This window comes from Vicugna pacos, chromosome 7 (assembly GCF_048564905.1).
Source record: "Vicugna pacos chromosome 7, VicPac4, whole genome shotgun sequence".
Classification (NCBI taxonomy): domain Eukaryota; kingdom Metazoa; phylum Chordata; class Mammalia; order Artiodactyla; family Camelidae; genus Vicugna; species Vicugna pacos.
This window is the reverse complement of record NC_132993.1, coordinates 74,079,759-74,099,844: the sequence shown is the minus strand read 5'-3', so window position 1 is coordinate 74,099,844 and position 20,086 is coordinate 74,079,759. Positions and strand designations below refer to the sequence as shown.

At 33.3% G+C, this 20,086-nt stretch overlaps 1 protein-coding gene across 2 annotated transcripts in view; it reads left to right on the top strand.

Annotated features, from left to right (window-relative positions):
• RSBN1L (round spermatid basic protein 1 like) overlaps positions 1-20,086 on the top strand; it is a 56,775-nt gene that overhangs the window by 6,159 nt on the left and 30,530 nt on the right. For both annotated transcript variants that reach the window (XM_031679752.2, XM_031679751.2), the window contains exon 2: positions 17,825-17,941. In XM_031679752.2, the coding sequence (XP_031535612.1) occupies positions 17,825-17,941 (117 nt within the window). The remainder of the gene's footprint in view (positions 1-17,824; positions 17,942-20,086) is intronic.

Below are 20,086 nucleotides of genomic sequence, written 5' to 3'. Positions count from 1 at the left end.
TCTACCCATCATCCTGCTTCAACAATTATCAACACTATACAGTTCACGTTTCATTTCCTCTCCTCTACTTATTTTTGGTTTTTGCTCTAGTATTTTAAAGCATATTCTTAACATATATCATTTCACCCTCAGATAACTGAGATTGAGTTTTTTTCATTATAAAACAATGCTTATCAAATTTCAGCAACACATATGTATATTGTTAAACTTTAAAGAGTGAAATTCTCTTCCACTCCCAAACTATCATGAGCAGTTTGGCATATCGCCTGGAATAGGTGTGCTTGTATATTTTTTAGGTTAACTCTTTTTAAAAAATCATTTAAAAATTATACAAGATACACATAACATGAAATTTGCCATTTTAGCCATTTTTAAATTGTATAGTTTATTGGCATTAAAGTGAATTCACTTTGTTGTGCAACCGTCACCACCATCCATCTTCAGAACTTTTGTCATCTTTTCAAACTGAAACTCTATACCCATTACAGAATAACTCCCCTTTTCCTCCCCTACTTCCCTCCCCAGCCCCAGCCAACCACTATTCTACTTTCTGTCTATGAATTTGGCTACCCTGAGTACCTCGTAAGAGTAGAATCATGAAGTATTTATCCTTTTGTGACAGGCTTATTTCGTTTAGCATGATGTCTTCAAGGTTCATCCATATTGCAGCATGTGTCAGAATTTCTTTTTTAAGTCTGGATAATCCGTTATATATGTATACTACACTTTGTTTATCCATTCATCCCTTGATGGACACTTGGGTTCTTCTACCTTTTGGTTATTGTGAATAATACTGCTGTGAACATGGGTGTACATACCCATTTAAGTCCCTTCTTTCGGTACTTTTGGGTATGTACTCGGAAGTAAAATTGCTGGATCATATGGTAATTTTATTTTTAATTTTTTTGAGGAGCTGCCATACTTTTTCTGTAACTATTTTCTGTAGTGGTTGTATCATTTTACATTCTCACCAGCAGTGTCTAAGGGTTAAGTTAACTCTGTAGTATCAAAAAAATAAAAGATCTAAGTAAGCAGACAAGCCCCTATAACAGCTGATTGAAGCAGATACTGGCAAAATCAGTGTGCATTCAGCCACATTAGCATAGGAAATAAAATTTTGGGGTTTGGTGGAATAAAGAAAAGGCGTTTTTTTGAGTGCTTCCCATGTGCCATGGTGTTATCTTAATATTTTTAGATTAAACTCCGAGTTTTTTCTAGCTTGCTCAGAGTTGGATAGCTAATGTGTAAAGAATTTGGATCAATCCCATCTCTGCCAGGGTCTTAGACTAACTACACAGTGCTAACTTAACTTAATTTTTTCCCTTTAGACTGTGATAAACAGGAAGAAGATAGTAAAGATGCACTTAAAATATTTTCAATTTCTTTTTTCCTAACTTTTTATTATAAAAAATTTTAAAGATATAGAAAAGTTGAAAGAATAATACAATGGTCCTGCATAGATTTTCCTTCCACGTTCAACAACTGTTAATATTTTATTATATATATGTACTGAATCATTTGAAAGAAAATTGTAGGCATCCTGACACTTGTTCTTAACTATTTCAACCTTCATTTTCCTAATTATGTAACCATAATAATAGAACAATAAAGAATCTAATTATATAGCCAGTATATATACACGTTCTTCCAGTTCCCCCCAATTCCCCCACTGTACTGAAACTCATTGTATCTGTTTAGTTTTGTTAAATCTAGAAGTGTCCTGCTTACTTTTTCCTGTTTAATAGGACACTGACTTTTTAAAGATAACAGTTTAAAATACCTGTATCTTACAGATTTTTCTATATTCATGATTTTAAGCAGTTGTTTTATTGTGGTAGTATTTTGTTTGATCCTCTGTATTTCTTATAAACTGAAAGTTATGTGTAAAGGCTTGATTAAATTCAGATTAAATAGTTTCAGTAAGAATATTTCATAGGTGTACTTCATGTTACATCCCATCAGGAGGCATATAATGTTCAGAGTCTGTCATTAGTAATCATACTACACTTGATCACTGGCTGAGGTGACTATTGTCACCATTGTAATAGTTCATCTTCTTTTTGCCATTAGTTCATAATTTGTAGGGTAATATTTTGTGAATATCTAATTTCCCAACTATCTTTTACCTGATGACTTTAGTATTAATTATTGATCCCTGCTTGAGTAACCCATTTCATTGGGGTTAAAAGAATGATGCCAAACCATGTCTAAATAAAAAATGGATTAGTTTTGTGGGTGAGGAATTCAAAATAAATTGCTACTCTTATATCTAGATTAAAATTTAGTAATCTTTTTTGATGTTGGGTACCAAAGTAAATACTATAAATTCATTGGTATGACTAAAATCTTATGGTAAACACTTTTCTTGAATTCTTACTTCACAATAGTTTGAATTTTGGAAGGCTACTTAACAGAATGCTTCTAGTTAAAGATTGATTATAGTAGTCTTGATACTGTAATTGGTAATCTATTACAATAACTGGTAACATGAACCAAAAATAAATAATCAAATTTTTTTAACATAGTAACTATACATTCATGTAGTGTGTTAAATACTATATATATTTCAAAATTATAATCTCTATTCCATAATGTCCTCTGTTGGCTAATGTAAATTAACTGTATAGCTGTATGGATTACCGTTTAATTAGACTTTTATCATTTTATGATCTTTGCTTTGCATTCTGATTTGAAGAAAATAATACTTTTTTATTAAATTAATTTTATCTGTCTTTGCATTGCAAATTTAAGTAGCTACTTATGTTAGCTTTTTTTATAGAAAGAATATATACATTTTCTTTAGATATTACTTAATTCAGAGCAACTTTCACTGGTTTGACATGTGGAGCAGTATTCTGGAAAGCAGGTGTCCTGGATTTTCTGGCTAAATCACTGATGAACCTTGTATCTTAAGGGAATAACTCTTCACCATTTTTCAGTTTTCTCCTTTGAGGATAACAAAAATGTCAGAATTAGTAAATTCTGTCAAGCATTTTTGAGATGGGCCACAAGCTGATGCAAGAATACTTAGCTTGAGGGCAGAAAACAACAATAACATCAAGGGTTAACATTTGCAGAACTATACTCAGAACATGATATGGAGTTTTCTTTAATTTTCATAACTTCTTCAAAGTTTAGTTAGATATTAGCCTTTTGTGAGTGCTTTATGGAAGCTTGGAATAAGTAACTTGCTGAAGAATATAAAATAAGTAGTAAATCAAGTTTTCAGATATTTAGACAGTGTGACTTCAGAGCTCTAGTTCGAACTACTGTGCAGACTGTGTTAATATCTTTAAATTTCTTTCATCCAGAATTGTATCTTGCATTGTGAAGTAGTTTGCCAAATAAATGAAACTAGGCTTTGATGGAAAATTAGGATTTATGTAAATAGAGATGGTGGAGACAGGCTTGTTAGGCAGGAAGGATGGTGTGAGCAAGATAGTAAAGACAGAAGTATGCTGGCATGTTCAGTGGTCTGTGAGTAGAACCATGTGACTGGGATTGATTTCGCACAAAGTTCGAAGATAGGACTTGCATGGCAGTTGAAAGTCTGCCATAATCTGCCTTCTATTTGTTAGGGTACGGAGTTCAGACTTCATTATATGGGCAACAGTACAGCACAGTTTTTTAGTAGGGTGATAATGTCTTCACATTGGTATTTTAGGAATATTAATTTGGTAGCATTGAATAGGATAGATTGGCTGAGAAAAATTAGAGAGATATTGGAGACTACTGTAGTAGTAAAATAAACTGATTTTAGTGATAAAACGATTGGTACTCCTGTATATGAAAAGGAAAATATTTTGGGAATATATGATATGGCATCATGGTTTTCAAACATATACAGCAAGAAAGGAGGATTTATATGTTATGTTATGGTGTCAGATGGATAGAATAAGCATATTACTGAAAATATGTGGATAGGCCTGTAGAATAATTGGTTAAAAAAGATGGATGTGAGTTTGAAATGCGGGCAGGTACTTTATTAGAATTCTATTGTCAGATGCAGCTCAAATTAGTAGTGAGTTTATGGGTAAGGTTTAAAGGTATGTATAGGAGAATCTCATCAGTTAACGTGTGCTTCAGTATGTGTGTGTGGAGGAGATCCTTTTAAAAGTCTCCTTACAGTGGCATACAGTGCTGTTTTTTTTGTTTTGTTTTGTTTTTCCATGAGGAGCAAATAATCTCAGATCTTTAGTTCTTAGGTAACCAGCTGTTTACAGCCTTTAAAAGGTCTCAAAAACCCCCAAGAATTAGTCATGATCTTTCACCCTTTACTCTGATTAACAGTTTAACAATTTACATTCCATTTGTCCTTCCCGTTTTGGCTTCCCCTGCCATTTTCCTTATCGCTGCTACAGCAGCATTTGGCTTAGTTTTGGACCCTTTTACAGTAATCTTCTCTCTGGCTTTGCCAATTACCATGTTAGTTATCTAGTGTTTGTTCGTTAGCATTCTTCAGATTTTAGCTTAACCCAGAGTTTTAGATCCATATATTCAAATGCCTCCTTCACTTATCCACTAGTAGATGTTCTATAGAACTGTAAGAATGATATGTTGAAAATGCAGTCTTCCTTACTCACATTTGTCTTGCTGTGTACATATGTTCCTTGTCCCAGTGCTCAAGCTTGAAAATTGGATTCTACACCTTATGACTATCAAACCTGTAGCCAGGTCTTTTCACTTCTCGCCTTTATCTTTCACATTGGACTACTTTTACTCCTTCCTTTCTGTTAGTCTTAGTTGAAGGCTAATTATCTCTAGCCTAAATTATTGTATAACTGCTTCCTTATTGGGCTCTCTACTTCAGATCTATGATCTTTCAATTCATTCTTCATTCTATAGCCTAAGTGATAGAGAGCTAAATGCATATTTCATCATGTCATTTTTCTGTTTATGAGATGGTGTTCAAATTCCTTAAAATGTCCTCTAGGGTTCTGAATGATCATATCCTTGTTTAGCTCTTCAGCTTCTCCTCAGTGCTCCTTGCTGCCTAGAACTTTCTCCATCGGACTTTATCCTCCATCCCTAGGTCCACACTTCTCCTACCCTGAGCTTACTCATCTTTTAGAACTCAACTTGAAAGGGACGTATTTGCTACTCTCTGGACTAGGTTAGGTCCCCTTGCTGTCTCTTCCCACATCATTTTGCACTTCTGTCCTGACTTTCTTCACTTTAATCACATGTTCAGTTGTCGTCTTCACTAGACCGTAAGCTTTCTGGAGTGATCGTGTTTCAGGTCAGGCCCTTGACCTCTGACAACTTGATAACTATTTGGGAAATGAATAAGTTGTACTACATTTCAGCCCTTTGTGCCCTCTAAGAAGATGATTGTTGTTCAGGATAATTTTGGCAGATATTTCAAATGTGAAAATGGCAGAAAGATGATAATGGGATAAGAAATTGACTAACAGCAGCTCATGGACAATGGGTAAGTTGTCAAGTGAGCCCAAGAGGCAAATATTAATGGCATGAGAACTAGACAGAAAATGAACTGTGTTGATAACACTAATTGAATTATGTTCGACTGATCTTGAATTATCAGAATTGCTATTTTATATATTCTAACCTCAAAAAATTAAGCTTATTACTACATTGTACAAAAAGAGTGTTTTGTGTTTTTAATCTGATCTTGTTTACAAAATCTGAGGGTTTTTGTTGGGGGGAGATAATTAGGCTTATTTATTTATGTTTAGAGTAGGTACTGAGTATTGAACCCAGGACGTAGTGCGAGTAGGTACTGAGTATTGAACCCAGGACGTAGTGCATGCTAAGCATGTGGTTTTCCACTTGAGCTATACCGTTCCCCCTACAAAATCTGTAATGGTATTGTAATTGGAAATCCTTGCTCTGTATGGAATTTATTGAGAAATAAAATTAGGTAGGAATCATAATTAATTTTGTTCCAAAATTAGTTTTTAATACCACTTATTGAATAGTTTTTCCTTTCCACACAGATGTAGAATGCCAGCTTTTATCATTTACTACTAAAATCAAAAAGGTCCCTCTTGCCACTTAGTGCTCTCCCAGTACCTCCAGTCTGGGGGTGATTTGTTTTATGTCCCAATAGTTTTGCCTTTTCCAAAATGTCATGTAAGTTGAAATATCTGAATTTTTAGTATTTGCCTTCTTTCACTAAGCATGTTGCTTTTGAGATGTTACATTAATCAGTTCATTTCTTTTTATTTCTGAGTAGTAGTTTATTGCATGGAGATACCACAACCTGTTCTTGCATTTGCCGCTTGATAGACAATTGGACTGTTTCTAGTTTCTGATAATTATGAATACACCTGCTGCAAACATTCACATACAAATCTTGGGATGGATATATGTTTTCATTTTTCTTCAGTAAATACCTAGAAGTAGAACTGCTGGATGTTCAACTTCATAAGAAACTGTCAAAAACTTCTAAAGTGGCTTTGCCATTTTTCATTCCCACTAGCCCTTTAATATTGTCAGTTTACCAAATTTTAGCCATCATATTGGATATATAGTAGTATTTCATTGTTGTTTTAATTTGCAATTCCGTAATGACTGGTGATGTTGAACATCTTTTCATGTGCTTGTTTTCCATTCCTACCTCTTTTGTGCAGTGTCTGTTTGAATTGTGTATTATCGTGTGTTTTCTTAATAAGTTGTGGAAGTTCTCTACATATTCTGTGAACAGATTCCTTATGAGATACACATTTTTGCAAATGTATTTTCCAGTTCTGTGGCGCTTCATTTTCTAAATATCGTCCTTGACACTTTTTCGCAGTAGAAAATTTTAATTTTGATTAGATTTATTTTATAATTTATTTCTTTTATGGTTCATGCTTTTGATATCTTAACTAAGGGAGCTTTGCCTAACCCAAAATTATACAGGTTTTCTCTTATGTTTTATTTTAGATACTTTATAGTTTTAGGTTTTCCATTTAGGCCTGTGATGCATTTTGAAAATTTTTGTATGTGAGGCTTGGATCAAGGTTCCCTTACTCATATTTTTCTTTTTTGATTAACTTGAGAATTATTTTGTAAAGTACACTCCTTCCCCCAATCCCTTGGGGATTTTAATTTTAATTAAATATATTGACTAAATTAGGGGCAAATTGTAATTATTACAGAATTATTTTTATATTTAAAAGTTGTATGTGTATATCTTTACCTGTTCTTTCACATCTCCATAAAGTTTATTGATATTTAATACAGATTATGAGTTTTCTTGTATTTGTTTTATTTTGGAGAATTTTTTCCAGATTATTACTGGTAACTAAGGAAGCTTTTGTTTTTTTCTACATGAACCTGATAATTGGGTATATAATTTTATAACAGTGAAAGGTTATCAATTATTTATAATCAGGAACAGATTGAACTACAGTAAGATACTTTGTAATGTTCAGGAAGTGATTTTTTTGTTGTGCTTCAAGCATTGTGTTTGTCTTTAAAATCTGAGATCTCCATTAGCAGAGTGTAACTGTTCAACTTAACACTTTTAGTACTTAGACGCTGTGATAGGTTTTGACAGAAATAACCAATAATATGTAGTCCTTGCCTTCAAGTAGCTTAAACAGTCTAGCTGGGTACTACAAAAAGTAATTATAATATTTAGTGAAGTAAGTTAAATACCACAAGCAAATGGAAAGTAGTGGTGGTACTGGTAGGATTGGGGGCAGGTAGACACTAAGAAAGGGAGAAGGGATGCAGGAGGGAGGAGGGGATATTTGAAAGAAACTTTGGAGGATAGTAAGGTAGAATTTCAATAGAGATTGAGAAGTTGTACGCAGAGAGAGCATTATATGAGGTGTAACATTTATGGGAACTACATAGGAGAACTGAGCTATATGGTATCACAGATGCTAAGGCAGGAAATAATTTCAAGATGTTGATTCTCTTTATAGCTTTGACATTATTTATTGTAAGCATCTTTATTCTATTCCATTCATCTGAGATTTTAAAATATCATTGTGTTTTATGAGACAGATTCTGGTTTTTTTGTTGTTTTTGTTTAACTTTTTTTTTTTTTTTTTTTTTTTTGGTGAGACAGATTCTGTTTTAACATTTCTCTGAAGTCAGCGGATGTCTTATACATATGTAACTTACCCCAACTTCTTTATTGATGATTTTGTAGGTCAGGAATTCAGCAGAATTGGCTAGGCGAGTCTTCTTCACATGGAGCTAACCAGGGTTGCTCAGTGGTGTTCCTTTGGTAGCTAGTCTTGTCTGGTGAGTCCAAGATGACTTTACTCACATGCTTGTTGTTTCCTTGTCAGGGATGACAAGCTGGACCCCTCTCTGTCTTGTTGTCTCAAGGCCTTTTCGCGTGATCTCCTTCTCATCAGGATAGTAGAATTTCTTACATGGCAGCTCAGGACTCCAAGAGACCTGGGTGGAAATAGCAAGGCTTCTTCTAACCTAGCTTTGGAAGTCTGAAACAGTTCCTCCCTGTATACTTATTAGGCCCTAATAATTAGAACTTGATATGTTTGTTTTGTAAAATTTTATTTAGGGCATTTTCTACATTAAACTGTAATAGATGAAGCACCTATAAGAGAGCTGTTTAGTGATTTTAGCTAAATATGTAACTTTTAAAAATTTAGAACCTTAATTGGTTGTATGAAAAAATATAATTAGGTGTATATTACAAGAGCATTTGCTCCCACATGTGTTGTTACATTGATCAGGAAGAACTATATGATTTACTGTTGCATTTTAGAGTATAATTTTAATTAAATAATATAACTGTATAATGTTGACTTAAGAGGTCTAGAATGTCCCAGGTTTTGTGTGTCATATTTTATATAATAGCTATAGTATAACATTCACTACAGGGATTTAATTCTGTAACCTAGATACCAAGTATAATGTCTCACTACTTCATATCTTGGTTTTACAAAATACTGAAAAAAGAAGAAGTAATTGTACTTCTGCTTTAAAGGCACATTTTTCCTGGTAAGTCAAGTGAAGAAAACCTGACCTGAAATTTTTCGTTGTGGCAGGAGAGGGAACCCAAACCACTTTTCCATGTCATGTCTGGCTTGGCGTTCATGTAGGTACATATGTATTTATTTTTGTTTTTCTGTTACTCTTCTTTTGGTGTTTTGGGGACTACTGCTGCTATACTGTTTTGTCAAAATATGCTTGTTACTAGATTCTTTCTTAATAAAATTCTACTATTTGTATTTAATGATAATAGCTACATTTATCAAGTGCCTTAAATATACTGGGCATAGTATTGGGAATAATGTACATGTTGCCTTTAATTCTTTTTCTTTAATCCTTTTTTTGTTGTTGTTGTTGAAGGGGGTAATTAGGTTTACTTATTTATTTATTCTTAGAGGAGGTACTGGGAATTGAACCCAGGACCTCATGCTTGCTAGCATGCACTCTACCACTTGAGCTGTACCCTCCCCAACTGCCTTTAATTCTTGGGGGAAAAAAAAACACTAATATTATGTGCTGTTATCATTGACAGATGAGAATGCTGAGGCTCAACACAGTTGTGTCAGTTGGTGAGTTGGTGGTAGAGCTGAAATTTGAGCTTAAATATGTCCCGCTACAAAGCCTGAGCTATTTCCACTGTACAGAAGATCACCCCATCCAAGGTTCCATTTTCTGTGGTTTCAGTTACTTTCAGTCAACCACCACTTGAAAATATTAAATGGAAAATTTCAGAAATAAACAATTCGTAAGTTTTAAATTGTGTGCTGTTCTAAGTAGCATGATGAAATCTTGCACTATTCTGCTTCATCCCTCCCAGGTAGTGAATCATACCTTTGTCCAGTGTATCCACACACTGCATGAGCTACCCACCCGTTAGTCACTTAGCAGCCATCTCAGTTATCAGGGCTACTGTTGCAGTATCACATTGCTTGTGTTCAAGTCACCCTTGTTTTACTTATTAATGGCTCCAAAGCATAAGAATAGTGATGCTGGCAATTTGAATATTCTCTTGCATTGCCTAATTTATAAATTAAACTTTATCATAGGTATGTATGTATGTATGTATGTATGGGAAGAACATAGTGTATATAAGGTTCAGTACTGTTTGTGATTTCAGGCATCTGGTAAGGGTTTTGGAACACATCCCCCAAGGATAAGGGGAGATTACTATATTACAATATATTTAAAGTTTCTGAGTTTCTCTAATATGTTAGCCAAAGCAACCTGCTTATTCTTGAATGGTAAGAGAGGTAAGAATTGTATAGTTTGAACTTCCTCTTAATATCTTCAGGTAGAAACATTTTTTGCATTACTGTATAAAACATAGGATATTGTTACTGTATGAGTCATTATACTAAATATTTCCCCTTTCTTAAAAAAACAGAAACATGAAGTCAAGGAATACTAGAAAAAAAAGGGTCTTCAGAGATTGGTTAGTATAGCCCCTGATGATACAAGTTCAAGCAGCAGAAGCCCAACAGCTCTCCCTTGTTCAGCGGTTCACAAGTACTTGTGTTCTCAGTTGGCTCATTCTGCACAAGTCTTTCAAATGTCAGGGTTCTTAACATGTATCAGTTTTTACAGTTACGTCCTGAAGGGCAGTTCCTCCTTTCAGCGGTTCCGTCAGTATGGACGTGTAAACAACTCTGAAGGAAGAGGAGTCAAGTGTTCTAACTACCATCTGCCTCATGCCTGTCAAATCTCAGCCATCCCTTAATTAAGAAGGAAGGGTTTTTTCCTTCCAACTTTCTGTTGCTTGTTTACACATTATTTCTTCCCCTATCATATAATTGTATCTACATATGTGCAGGTTATAAGTTAGGAACTATCTCTTATTTTGATTACCATAAAACATTTGTGGTTCAAATAATTCTCTTTATACTTACTGGTTTTCTTTCCTAATATGTGGTATAAGAGCTTTTAACTAGACACTAGGGGACCTGGTTAGGAGTTGTTCTAGTCCTGCCACTTAATGTCTATTCCTGGAAAAATCTTTTTTTTTTTTAATTTTTAATTTTTTAATTTTAATTTTTTATTTTTTTGGAAAAATCATTTAAATGCTCTCAGCCGCAACTTTTTCCTCTGTAAAATGAGAAGAGTAGAGACTAGGTGAGACCTCTAAATTGTTCCTATGAAAAATGAATTCTCTGGAAACTTTTCTGACAACTGCCCCACTCCGGCATTGTCTTATTCTTCTCTTGTTGTATATCCACTATATTCGGTTTATTTCTAGAGTCGTATAAAAGAATTTATTTGCTTATATTACATCATGATTTCTTTACTCTGCCCTCTACTTCTTTCTTTTGTGGATTCAAAAGCATTTACTGTCTGCTATACACTTGGCCTGTGGAGGGAATGCAAAGAGAAAAGCTGTTTATATTTCTTGCTTTTAGAGTGTTTAAAATTTAATTGGATAGATAATTAGCTGCAGTGTAAGCACACTTGTATTGTTACTCACTTTATTTCTTACTTTTTCTGCATATTGCCTTTTTTTTCCTCTGTGACTACTGACCCTTTAGATGCTTATCACTAGTGATTTGTTTCTGTTTACTTTAACCATTTTCTTCTTTTGCACTGTGGAGACTTCATTCATATTGAATATCATTTATGTGCAAAACACTATTCTGGGTTCTGTAGAAGTTAGCAAAGATGAGTAAGATATGATAACTACAAAAAGAGTTTATACTCCAGTGGAGCAGATGGAGCAGCTCTCTACAATCAGAATTCAAATCCTAAAAGAGAGAGGCATGATCATTTCTAGCCGTAGGGATCTAGGAGTGCTTAATGAAAGAAGCTGAATTTCAGCTAGATCTTGCAGGGTGTGTAGGATTTTGGTAGGCTGAGTTGGGATGGGCAAAGGCATTCTGACTAAATGATATTAGCAGAAATATTGGAGTAAGGCATTTGAGTAATAGTGAATCAGACAATCTAGAATCCTGTGTATATACACATGTGGTTGAGTGGTAGAAGAAATTATTAAAAGATAAGGTGAGTCTTGACTCTGAAGATTCTTGAATGGCATACTATGGGAATTTTCTTTCTTTTTTTTGGTGGGGTGAAGAGTGACATGATAAACTACTGTTAAGGAATATTTTTTGGTCACTGTATGCTTAGTGGATTGGTGTAAAGGAAAGAAACTCTGGGTAGGAAGATCACTTGCAGAAGGTAATGAATTAATGATGGTGGTAGCTATGGGAAGGGAAACGAAGATAGACATATTTTAATGGAGAAATAGACTGAACTAATCAGGTGACTTAATGTTAGGGGGTAATGGAAGAAGGAAGTATTATAAAGGCTTTTGAGAATTTTTTGGATTTCGATGTTGGAGGATATTGTGCCATAAACATAAAAAGAATTAAAAGGAGAGCCTGAACCTTATTTATATGAGAAGAGAATAATATTTTGTTAAATATTTCTTATGGAGATGAAGGCCTGGAGCTTGGTAGATGGGTTTGGTTATGAGATTAGTGTGGGGATTCATTTGCCTAAAGGTTATAGTTTAAATTGTAGGATTTCATTTTTTGATGAAATATAGAGAAAGGAGAGAAGCATGCGTAGGACAGATCCTAGAGGAAAGGGCAGGTTTTGGATGATAGATTGTGAGTTACTGAGTATATGATAGTGCCCGTTTCACTGAAACTCAGGGAGAAATTTTGAGGAGAAGGTCGACAATTTCTGTTGCAGTAAGGATGGAGAAAAAAGGGCTGAGAAGACGTTGGATTCAGTGGTCTTGATGAGCTTTGTGGGGGAAGAGGTGTGCCAAGTGTCTTCTTTCCCCATTCACTGTATGTGCAGTCCTTTCTCATTTTACTGTATCCTTCATCTTTTGCTGTTTATGTTCTTAGTCATTTTTGTAATTTACTTTCCTTGCTGCCTCCCCACTAAAATTCTGTGTCATTTCTTTTTCTCCTGCTTCCTGCTTGTTCTCAGATCTATTTCCAGCTATACTTATTCCTGGTTGGGGAAGGGTAATAGGGGAGATCAGTGTTGTTGCTCAGACAAGTGGGTTTCATGGATTACATTTATTGCAGTGCAAATTATGGCACACGTACAAAGCAGGTGGAACTGTGATTACATGAAGCCTGTTTGAAGTTTGTGCTACAAGAATGTATTGTGGCTGAAAGGTTTAGCTTGAGATTCTACCAACATTTCTTAAGAACCGCCAGTGTGGTATTTATGACACCTGTATTGAAAACAAACAAACAAACAAACAAACAAAAAACCAAAAAACTAATGACCCTGTATGGAGATCCTTCTTTATACCAGAGTCTGTGGTTTAAGAAGCCAGTATTATATGGGATTTCTATCTTTTTCTCGAAAGCTATTAAATCTAACAAATTATGTATGTATGTATACATATTCAGAATACATATATAATTTTGTTGTATTTTCTCCTTTTCTTTTGTTTGTTTATTTGTTTGTTTATTTATTTGGTGGGGGTAATTAGGTTTTTTTTTTTTTTGATGGAAACACTGGGGATAGAACCCAGGACCTCGTGCATGCTAAGCATGCACTCTACCACTGAACTGTACCCTTCCCCCGAATATATTTTTGTTTTTATTTCTTTTCTTTTTTTTTATTACAGCACAATCTTGAGGTAGTGTTTGTAAAATGAGATAGAAATGGATTTGAATAGTTTTAATGAAGGGAGGACTTTGGAAACACGAAGATTATCTGTGTGTTTATTAGTTTATAGTATTTACTTCAGTGTTTTATTTTGAAGTGTTTTTTGTCTTAACGCTTTCTTCCTAATATTCCTTAAGTGATCCTAATTCTTTCTTAATGTTTGAAAATAATTATCAATTCTTTCAGGGAGGAGATTTAAGCTAACAACTAACTTATAAAAGCAATACGTAAGTAGAAATCCTTTTCTATTGCAGAAATTTAAAATGATTTAGAAGTACATGAGATAAAAACCAAGAGCTCCCCTTGTTCCTTCCCCAGGAAGGAGAAAAACCTATTTAGGTGTTTGTGTCTGTCCTTCCAGAGCTTTTTCTGTGCGTTTATCTACACACACAGAGCAAAGAATATGTAGTGTATTTTTTAAATAAAAATGTTTTTAATGTTTATGTGTGTGTGTATATTTTCATCCCTACATTATTATAATAACATTAATACTCATGGAGACTAGTGAGTTTTATTAAAATCAGATGAAAAACAATGATTATGTTATTTAAGAACTGATTTCCAAAATGGTACTTATAGGAATCAATTGATACCTTGTCAGTTGTAAGATTTTTTAGTGCAGCACTATTGCTCATTTTATCTTCTGCACGTAAGTGCTTAATAGAAATGTATTGGGTGAATGCAATACTTATTACATTGATGCGTAGGTGACATACACTGCTAAATCATAAATTGACCATATTTGTGAAAATCCCAATTATATTGTGTTAGATATTATTTTAATCAACTTTGTTTTCTATACCTTTTTTTTTGCAAGGGGATAATTAGGTTTATTTATTTATTTTTAGACGGGGTACTGGGGATTAAACCCAGGGCCTTGTGCATGCTAAGCATGCGCTATACCGCTTGAGCCATACCATCCCCCTCTTTTCTATACCATAACTTATACATATAAGCTGTATCTTTGGCCCATGTGTGTTTTTCCACATACATAATTTATAGTATGTTAGAAGTTGATGACTTACTCCTTCTGCTTTCCTCCTTTCTTAAATTTCTTTTGCCTCTTTAGATTCAGACTGTATCATGCGTCTGTTTGTATCTGTGTTCCCTCTGTCCCTTATCCCCCTTTATATTTTAAAATAAAATTTATCCTTATGTTAAGTTGGACTTTTCAAAACAGAAAAGCATTAATTTCTTGTTCTTATGGTGGAATAAGTCTTTGCTTTATTCTAAGAATTGTGATGGAAAGGTGAGCTAGAAATTCTTTCCAAGCCTTAGGGTAAACCATGAAGTATAAAACTATACAAATTCTTGGTCACTGGAAGGAATAAAAACTAGGAATGGGAATTGTTAAAAGAACAACGTATTAAACTTGATGCTAGGAAGTCGTTTTTTTTGTAAAAGGACATAGAAGTGGCTTTTGTAAAGATGAATGCATTACAGTATGTTAGCAAGCAGTCTTGATGTTTTATAGACAGTGGTGTTAGGAATTCTTGTGGTTTCTTATGGCTCAGTTTTCTATATAGATAGAAATAGGTAATAATAGTCTACATTCATAAAGTATATCTTTATAAGGTGTTTTTGTATGTGTTCCCTATTTAACCTTTACATAAACTCCATTTTACAGCTGAAACTGGAGATCTGAAAGTTTGTTATCAAGGTTGCAGAGTTTAAACTTGAACCTACATCTTCTGAGCTTGTAGGCGCCCCACTTTCTCCTAGCTATGACATGTTTACCTGTAACATGTAAACATGTAACACAACATTTTTATATTATGTGTAACATGATTACAGAAAATTTAATGGAGGCTTTTAGTTGGATTTTAAAAAAGGATATTCCCCGACAAGAAGCAAAAAATTCTAGAAAGGGTGAAGTTAAGTTGAAAGACTGAGACAGGTGTGTATGTTGCGGCAGCAGTTGTGCCACAAAAATGCTTTCCTACTGCGTATATATAGGCTGATGTGTTTTCACTTCCTTTGCTTTGAAGGTTTTGAGTGTAGGGTAGGAGGTAACTGCAGTTATGTTGTCAATTACTCTTATTGTCTTGGCTGTCCATTGTTTTTGTTCCTATAGGTGTTTTTCATATAATAACTTCACACCTTCAACTTATTTTTACTAGAACTATTTGATATCATACTTGAAAGCATATTCCAAAACTCCTTTTCTTGTATTACAAAACTAATATGCTCCTATTGCAGAAACTTAGAAACCCATTGCCACTTAAAAATAATGGCTTTTAATAATTTGCACTGTTAGCTTTCAGTCTGTTCTCTGAATGTGTGTCTATTAATTAAAAATTTTTAAAAATTATGATATATAGAGGGCCAGGAAGTATATATGAGCAATCTCTGTGCCTTCTGTTTAATTTTGCTGTGAACCTAGAATTGTTCTAAAAAAATCTGTATATAATCTATAAATAAATGTATTTATAAATAAAGTATAAAATTGGGTCCTACAACACTTTTAGGTTAATAAGATTAATAAGAATAATTGGGAAAAGAAATGTGGAGACATTTCAGATGACTGTTTTCTTCAGTTGTGGCTTTAAATGATATATAAATCATTTTAAAATGTGTGGTTACTTAGAGAAAAATAACTTATGTGTCTAAGCTCCAGCTATTTGGACTAACATTTTCTGGCCATTTATGCCATTTCAAGGACTTTAAAAGATCAAAAAGAACTTTGAGAATAATCTGAAGTGTAAGAACAGCTTCATGTATTCTAGAATTTTAAAGTAAGTTATACATGAACAGATGAGGACCTTATCTATCTTACTCACCTCTGTATTCTTAGCCTTTTTCTTGTACTGAGCAATGCATAGTTATGTCAGTGAATCCCTATTTTGGTTTGCTTGTCCATCACTTTTGCTCTCATTTGCTCTAGAGTATTATCACTTTGAAAAAAGTATTTTGTCTGATAGGTGAAAATATTTTATTTGAATTTGTATTTTTTAAATTAATAACTAAGTTTTAAAAATGCCTTTTAAGTACATGGATTTAATTTTTTAAGAATTATCTATTCAAGTAGTTTAGAGAATTGTTCAGTACGGTAGCCCCTAGTCTCATGTAGCTATTGAATAAAGTTGAGCTACTTTGAATTGAAATGTGCCATAAATGTAAAATACACACTGAATTTTGAAATCTTATTATGTAAAAAAGAATGTAAAATATCTCTAATAATTTTTAAAATATTGGTTCCATGTTGAAATTATGTTTTAGGTATATTGGTTAAATATTGGTTAAATAGAATATATTAAAATTAATTTTACTTGTTTCCTTTTGTTTCTAATATGATTACTAGAAAATTTAAATTTGCGTATATGGTAAGCATTATACATCTATTTGACAGTGCTGATCTAGGCAGTAATCTAATCATTCGCTGATTAAGACCTGAATTTGAGGTATTATTTAAATAAAGGAAATTAAGGAGGAATTTTAAGAAATTATGCAGTATGTATATGTGTTATGTGTTACATAATCTTGGGTGTTTCATTACAGGATATTTTGCAGCTTTTTGTCTACATCATAGCTTTGTAATCAATAGTAAGCTTTTTGAGGACAAGGACTACTCAGTATTTTAAAATTCTCCTCTACATCTTGTATTTTGCTGGGTGCATAAGAGCTTGATTGAGCAAACAACAATTAATAGGACATCAAATAATTTTATAAATGCAGAGTTTGAGTTTTTATACTGCAAATCAATGATTCTTAGATTTCCTGTACCCTTTATTTTAGTATCATAATATCACCAGTGAACTAGAGCAGTCATCTTTTTTAAAAGGCACAAGGGTAAGGGAACTAACACCTTGTCTTATATATACAAAGCTGTGGGTAGTCATTTAGTCCTTATAGTAACCTATGAGGAAGATATCAACCATCATTTTACATAGTAGGAAACAGTAATTTCTCCAATGTTATGTTAACCAATCCAGATATGCCTGACTTCAAAACTCATATGTTTTGTGCTGTAGTTTACTCTCTCCATTGAAGTTAGCCAATTATTTTAAGTGATTTGAAATTAGTCTAGTATTGTGGTTGACATGAAATAATTGAAGGATGATCTTTAGAATGAAATGTGTAATGATGTATTTATTAAGTATTCTATGTTCAAATATGAAAGGAAATTTAGAAATACTTCCTAAAACCTTAGAGAAAGAAAGTGTTTGTTTCTCATTCCGATTTTCTTGATGTATTATAATTCTAGTAGTTGCACTGTAGTTCATGAACAAAAATGAAGTTGTAAAATAGTTTAAAATATTTCCTTTATTTTGTCTTTCAGATAAAATCAAGGACAAAATTAAAGAGAGAGATAAAGATAAGGAGAGAGAAAAAAAGAAGCATAAAGTAGTGAATGAGATCAAGAAAGAAAATGGAGAAGTAAAGATTTTACTGAAAAGTAAGTTTATATTTAGTGATTTTAGTTGTACTATATTATATTGTTCAGTATACTTACTGGCTTAGTGATTAAAGTAAGAAATGTTATTTGGTGCTGAATTTTGCTGAGAATAAACATTTATTGTCAGGATACAAAAAGTAAATAGTGGGATTTTCTAATCTGTATAGTAATGTGTCTTTAGTATATTTATTTAGTGACTTATTAAAAAGTAGTAAAGGTAATTATTCAGTATATAATTCTGTTTTTGCATTACCAGACTTTATCCATATTTAGATATTCTAAAATAAAAGGCTAAAGCAGTTTTTAGCATGATGCACCTGGTGGAGGAAGTGATCTTAAAAATACTTGATGATAATCACTATATCATAGTCTGGGATTTAGAGGTAGTGTTTAACTCTGAGCTAAATAAGGTGTACTGTTTTATCGTATGTTTCTTGCATGCTTAAGAATATCCTCTTTTTGCTTCCTGCGTTTTCTCTACTGTTATAGCTGTTTTTAGTTGTTGTTTATGCATAGAGTAGATAGTTAGGTAATAACACAAATTCTATCAATAAATCTGCACTTTTCCATAGAGAATTTGTGATAAAAGTAGGGACAGTTTCAAATTCACTCAGATAGTGAGGTGTGAAGAAAGTAGTCATTTGGTTGCTAGACAGCTAGCAGATTCGTTAGCTGCCCTATCAAGTTAACAGTTTTTGTATCAGAACACATTGACTTTGATTAGTTTTATATTGAGTTTATGTATTAATAAGCTTTTATATCTACGTAAGACAGAAAAGGCCATAGCACTTCTTGTGTAATGAAATAACTGGTTAATTCATATTATTTAAGGTAGAGTATTAGATATTTTCATTTCATTCTTTGTCATGTTTCCAGATGTACTTTGGTGGCACTTTATTTAAGCTTTATTTTCTGCTTATTGAAACTTTATTTTCTATAAAATTCTTTTGACCTTGAAGAAACATGTCAGATCTTAAGTTGATGGCTAATTAATGCTCATCGTTGTTTTGTTCTATTTCTTTTGCCAGTGTGCTTTATCTGTGTTGCCTAATTAGATTGTAAGCCTTTGAGGCAGGAATTGAATATAACCACACTAGCGCTGTGCAGCAGCAAATGATTTCATGCTTGAAATGTTTTCTTAACTTTGCCCTTTTGGTTTATTCACGTTGTCGTTTTTTATTGGTTTAGTCAGGTGGTCATTTTCTTATCTGTTTGAGTGTACACAGATGTAAATTCCTGTCACTTGGTTGAGAGTTAGACTCCTAACATACCATTAATGTGGAATATGTGAATCTAGAGATTACATATGTAAGAAAAAATTTAAATAGGCTAAAAAATGAGGATTTTCTAGGAATATGCAATAACAACCTTGACTTTGAAGCAAATGAAAAACTTAGGAAGTATTCTGAGCTGACCTAAACTGAAACCTAGTGATGATAGAGGGGAAAAAAGAGATAGATTTGGAAATGAATTGATGACCTCTGGGATCACCATAGGAAAATGTATTTTCTGCAAAATGGAGGTAAATAGTAACTTAATTACTGCCTTACAGGGTTGTAAAGATTAAATGAGTAAAGTATGGGGGAAGTGCCAAATACAGTGTCTGACCCACAGATTTAATAAGTGGATATGAAGCTTTCTTGTAAACATGTATGAAAGATTAACTTTTGTAATTCAAAAATTACAACAAAACTGTATCTCCACTCCTCAGTGGGTATGGAGAATTAAATGAATAAAAGCATGGTTAATTTGGGAAATAGTGCCTGTCTTATTGTAAGCACTGAGTAAATGCTAGCTCTCGATGTTATCCAGCAAGAACGATTTGTTCTGCTTGTGTGGCCATTTCCCAAGTGAGCCTATGATCAGGGAAAGGCATCCTTTGTTATTGGTGTCCTAACGTAATGAGAGAATCAATTTGGTAGGGGCAGTAGTATACTATTATTTATTACCCCTGTTTCCTTTATGGCTTTCAAGTTTTATTCTCTCCTTATAATTTTCTCCTTCTGATAATGCTAATGTTGCAAACTGGCACACAGTCATTGCTTGTTTAACAATGGCACTTGAATATCTAAAATAGGTGCTAACTCTTCACACAATCTCAGTTCTTCCAGGTTTTCATGAAAAACTGTGTCAAGTATATAACTA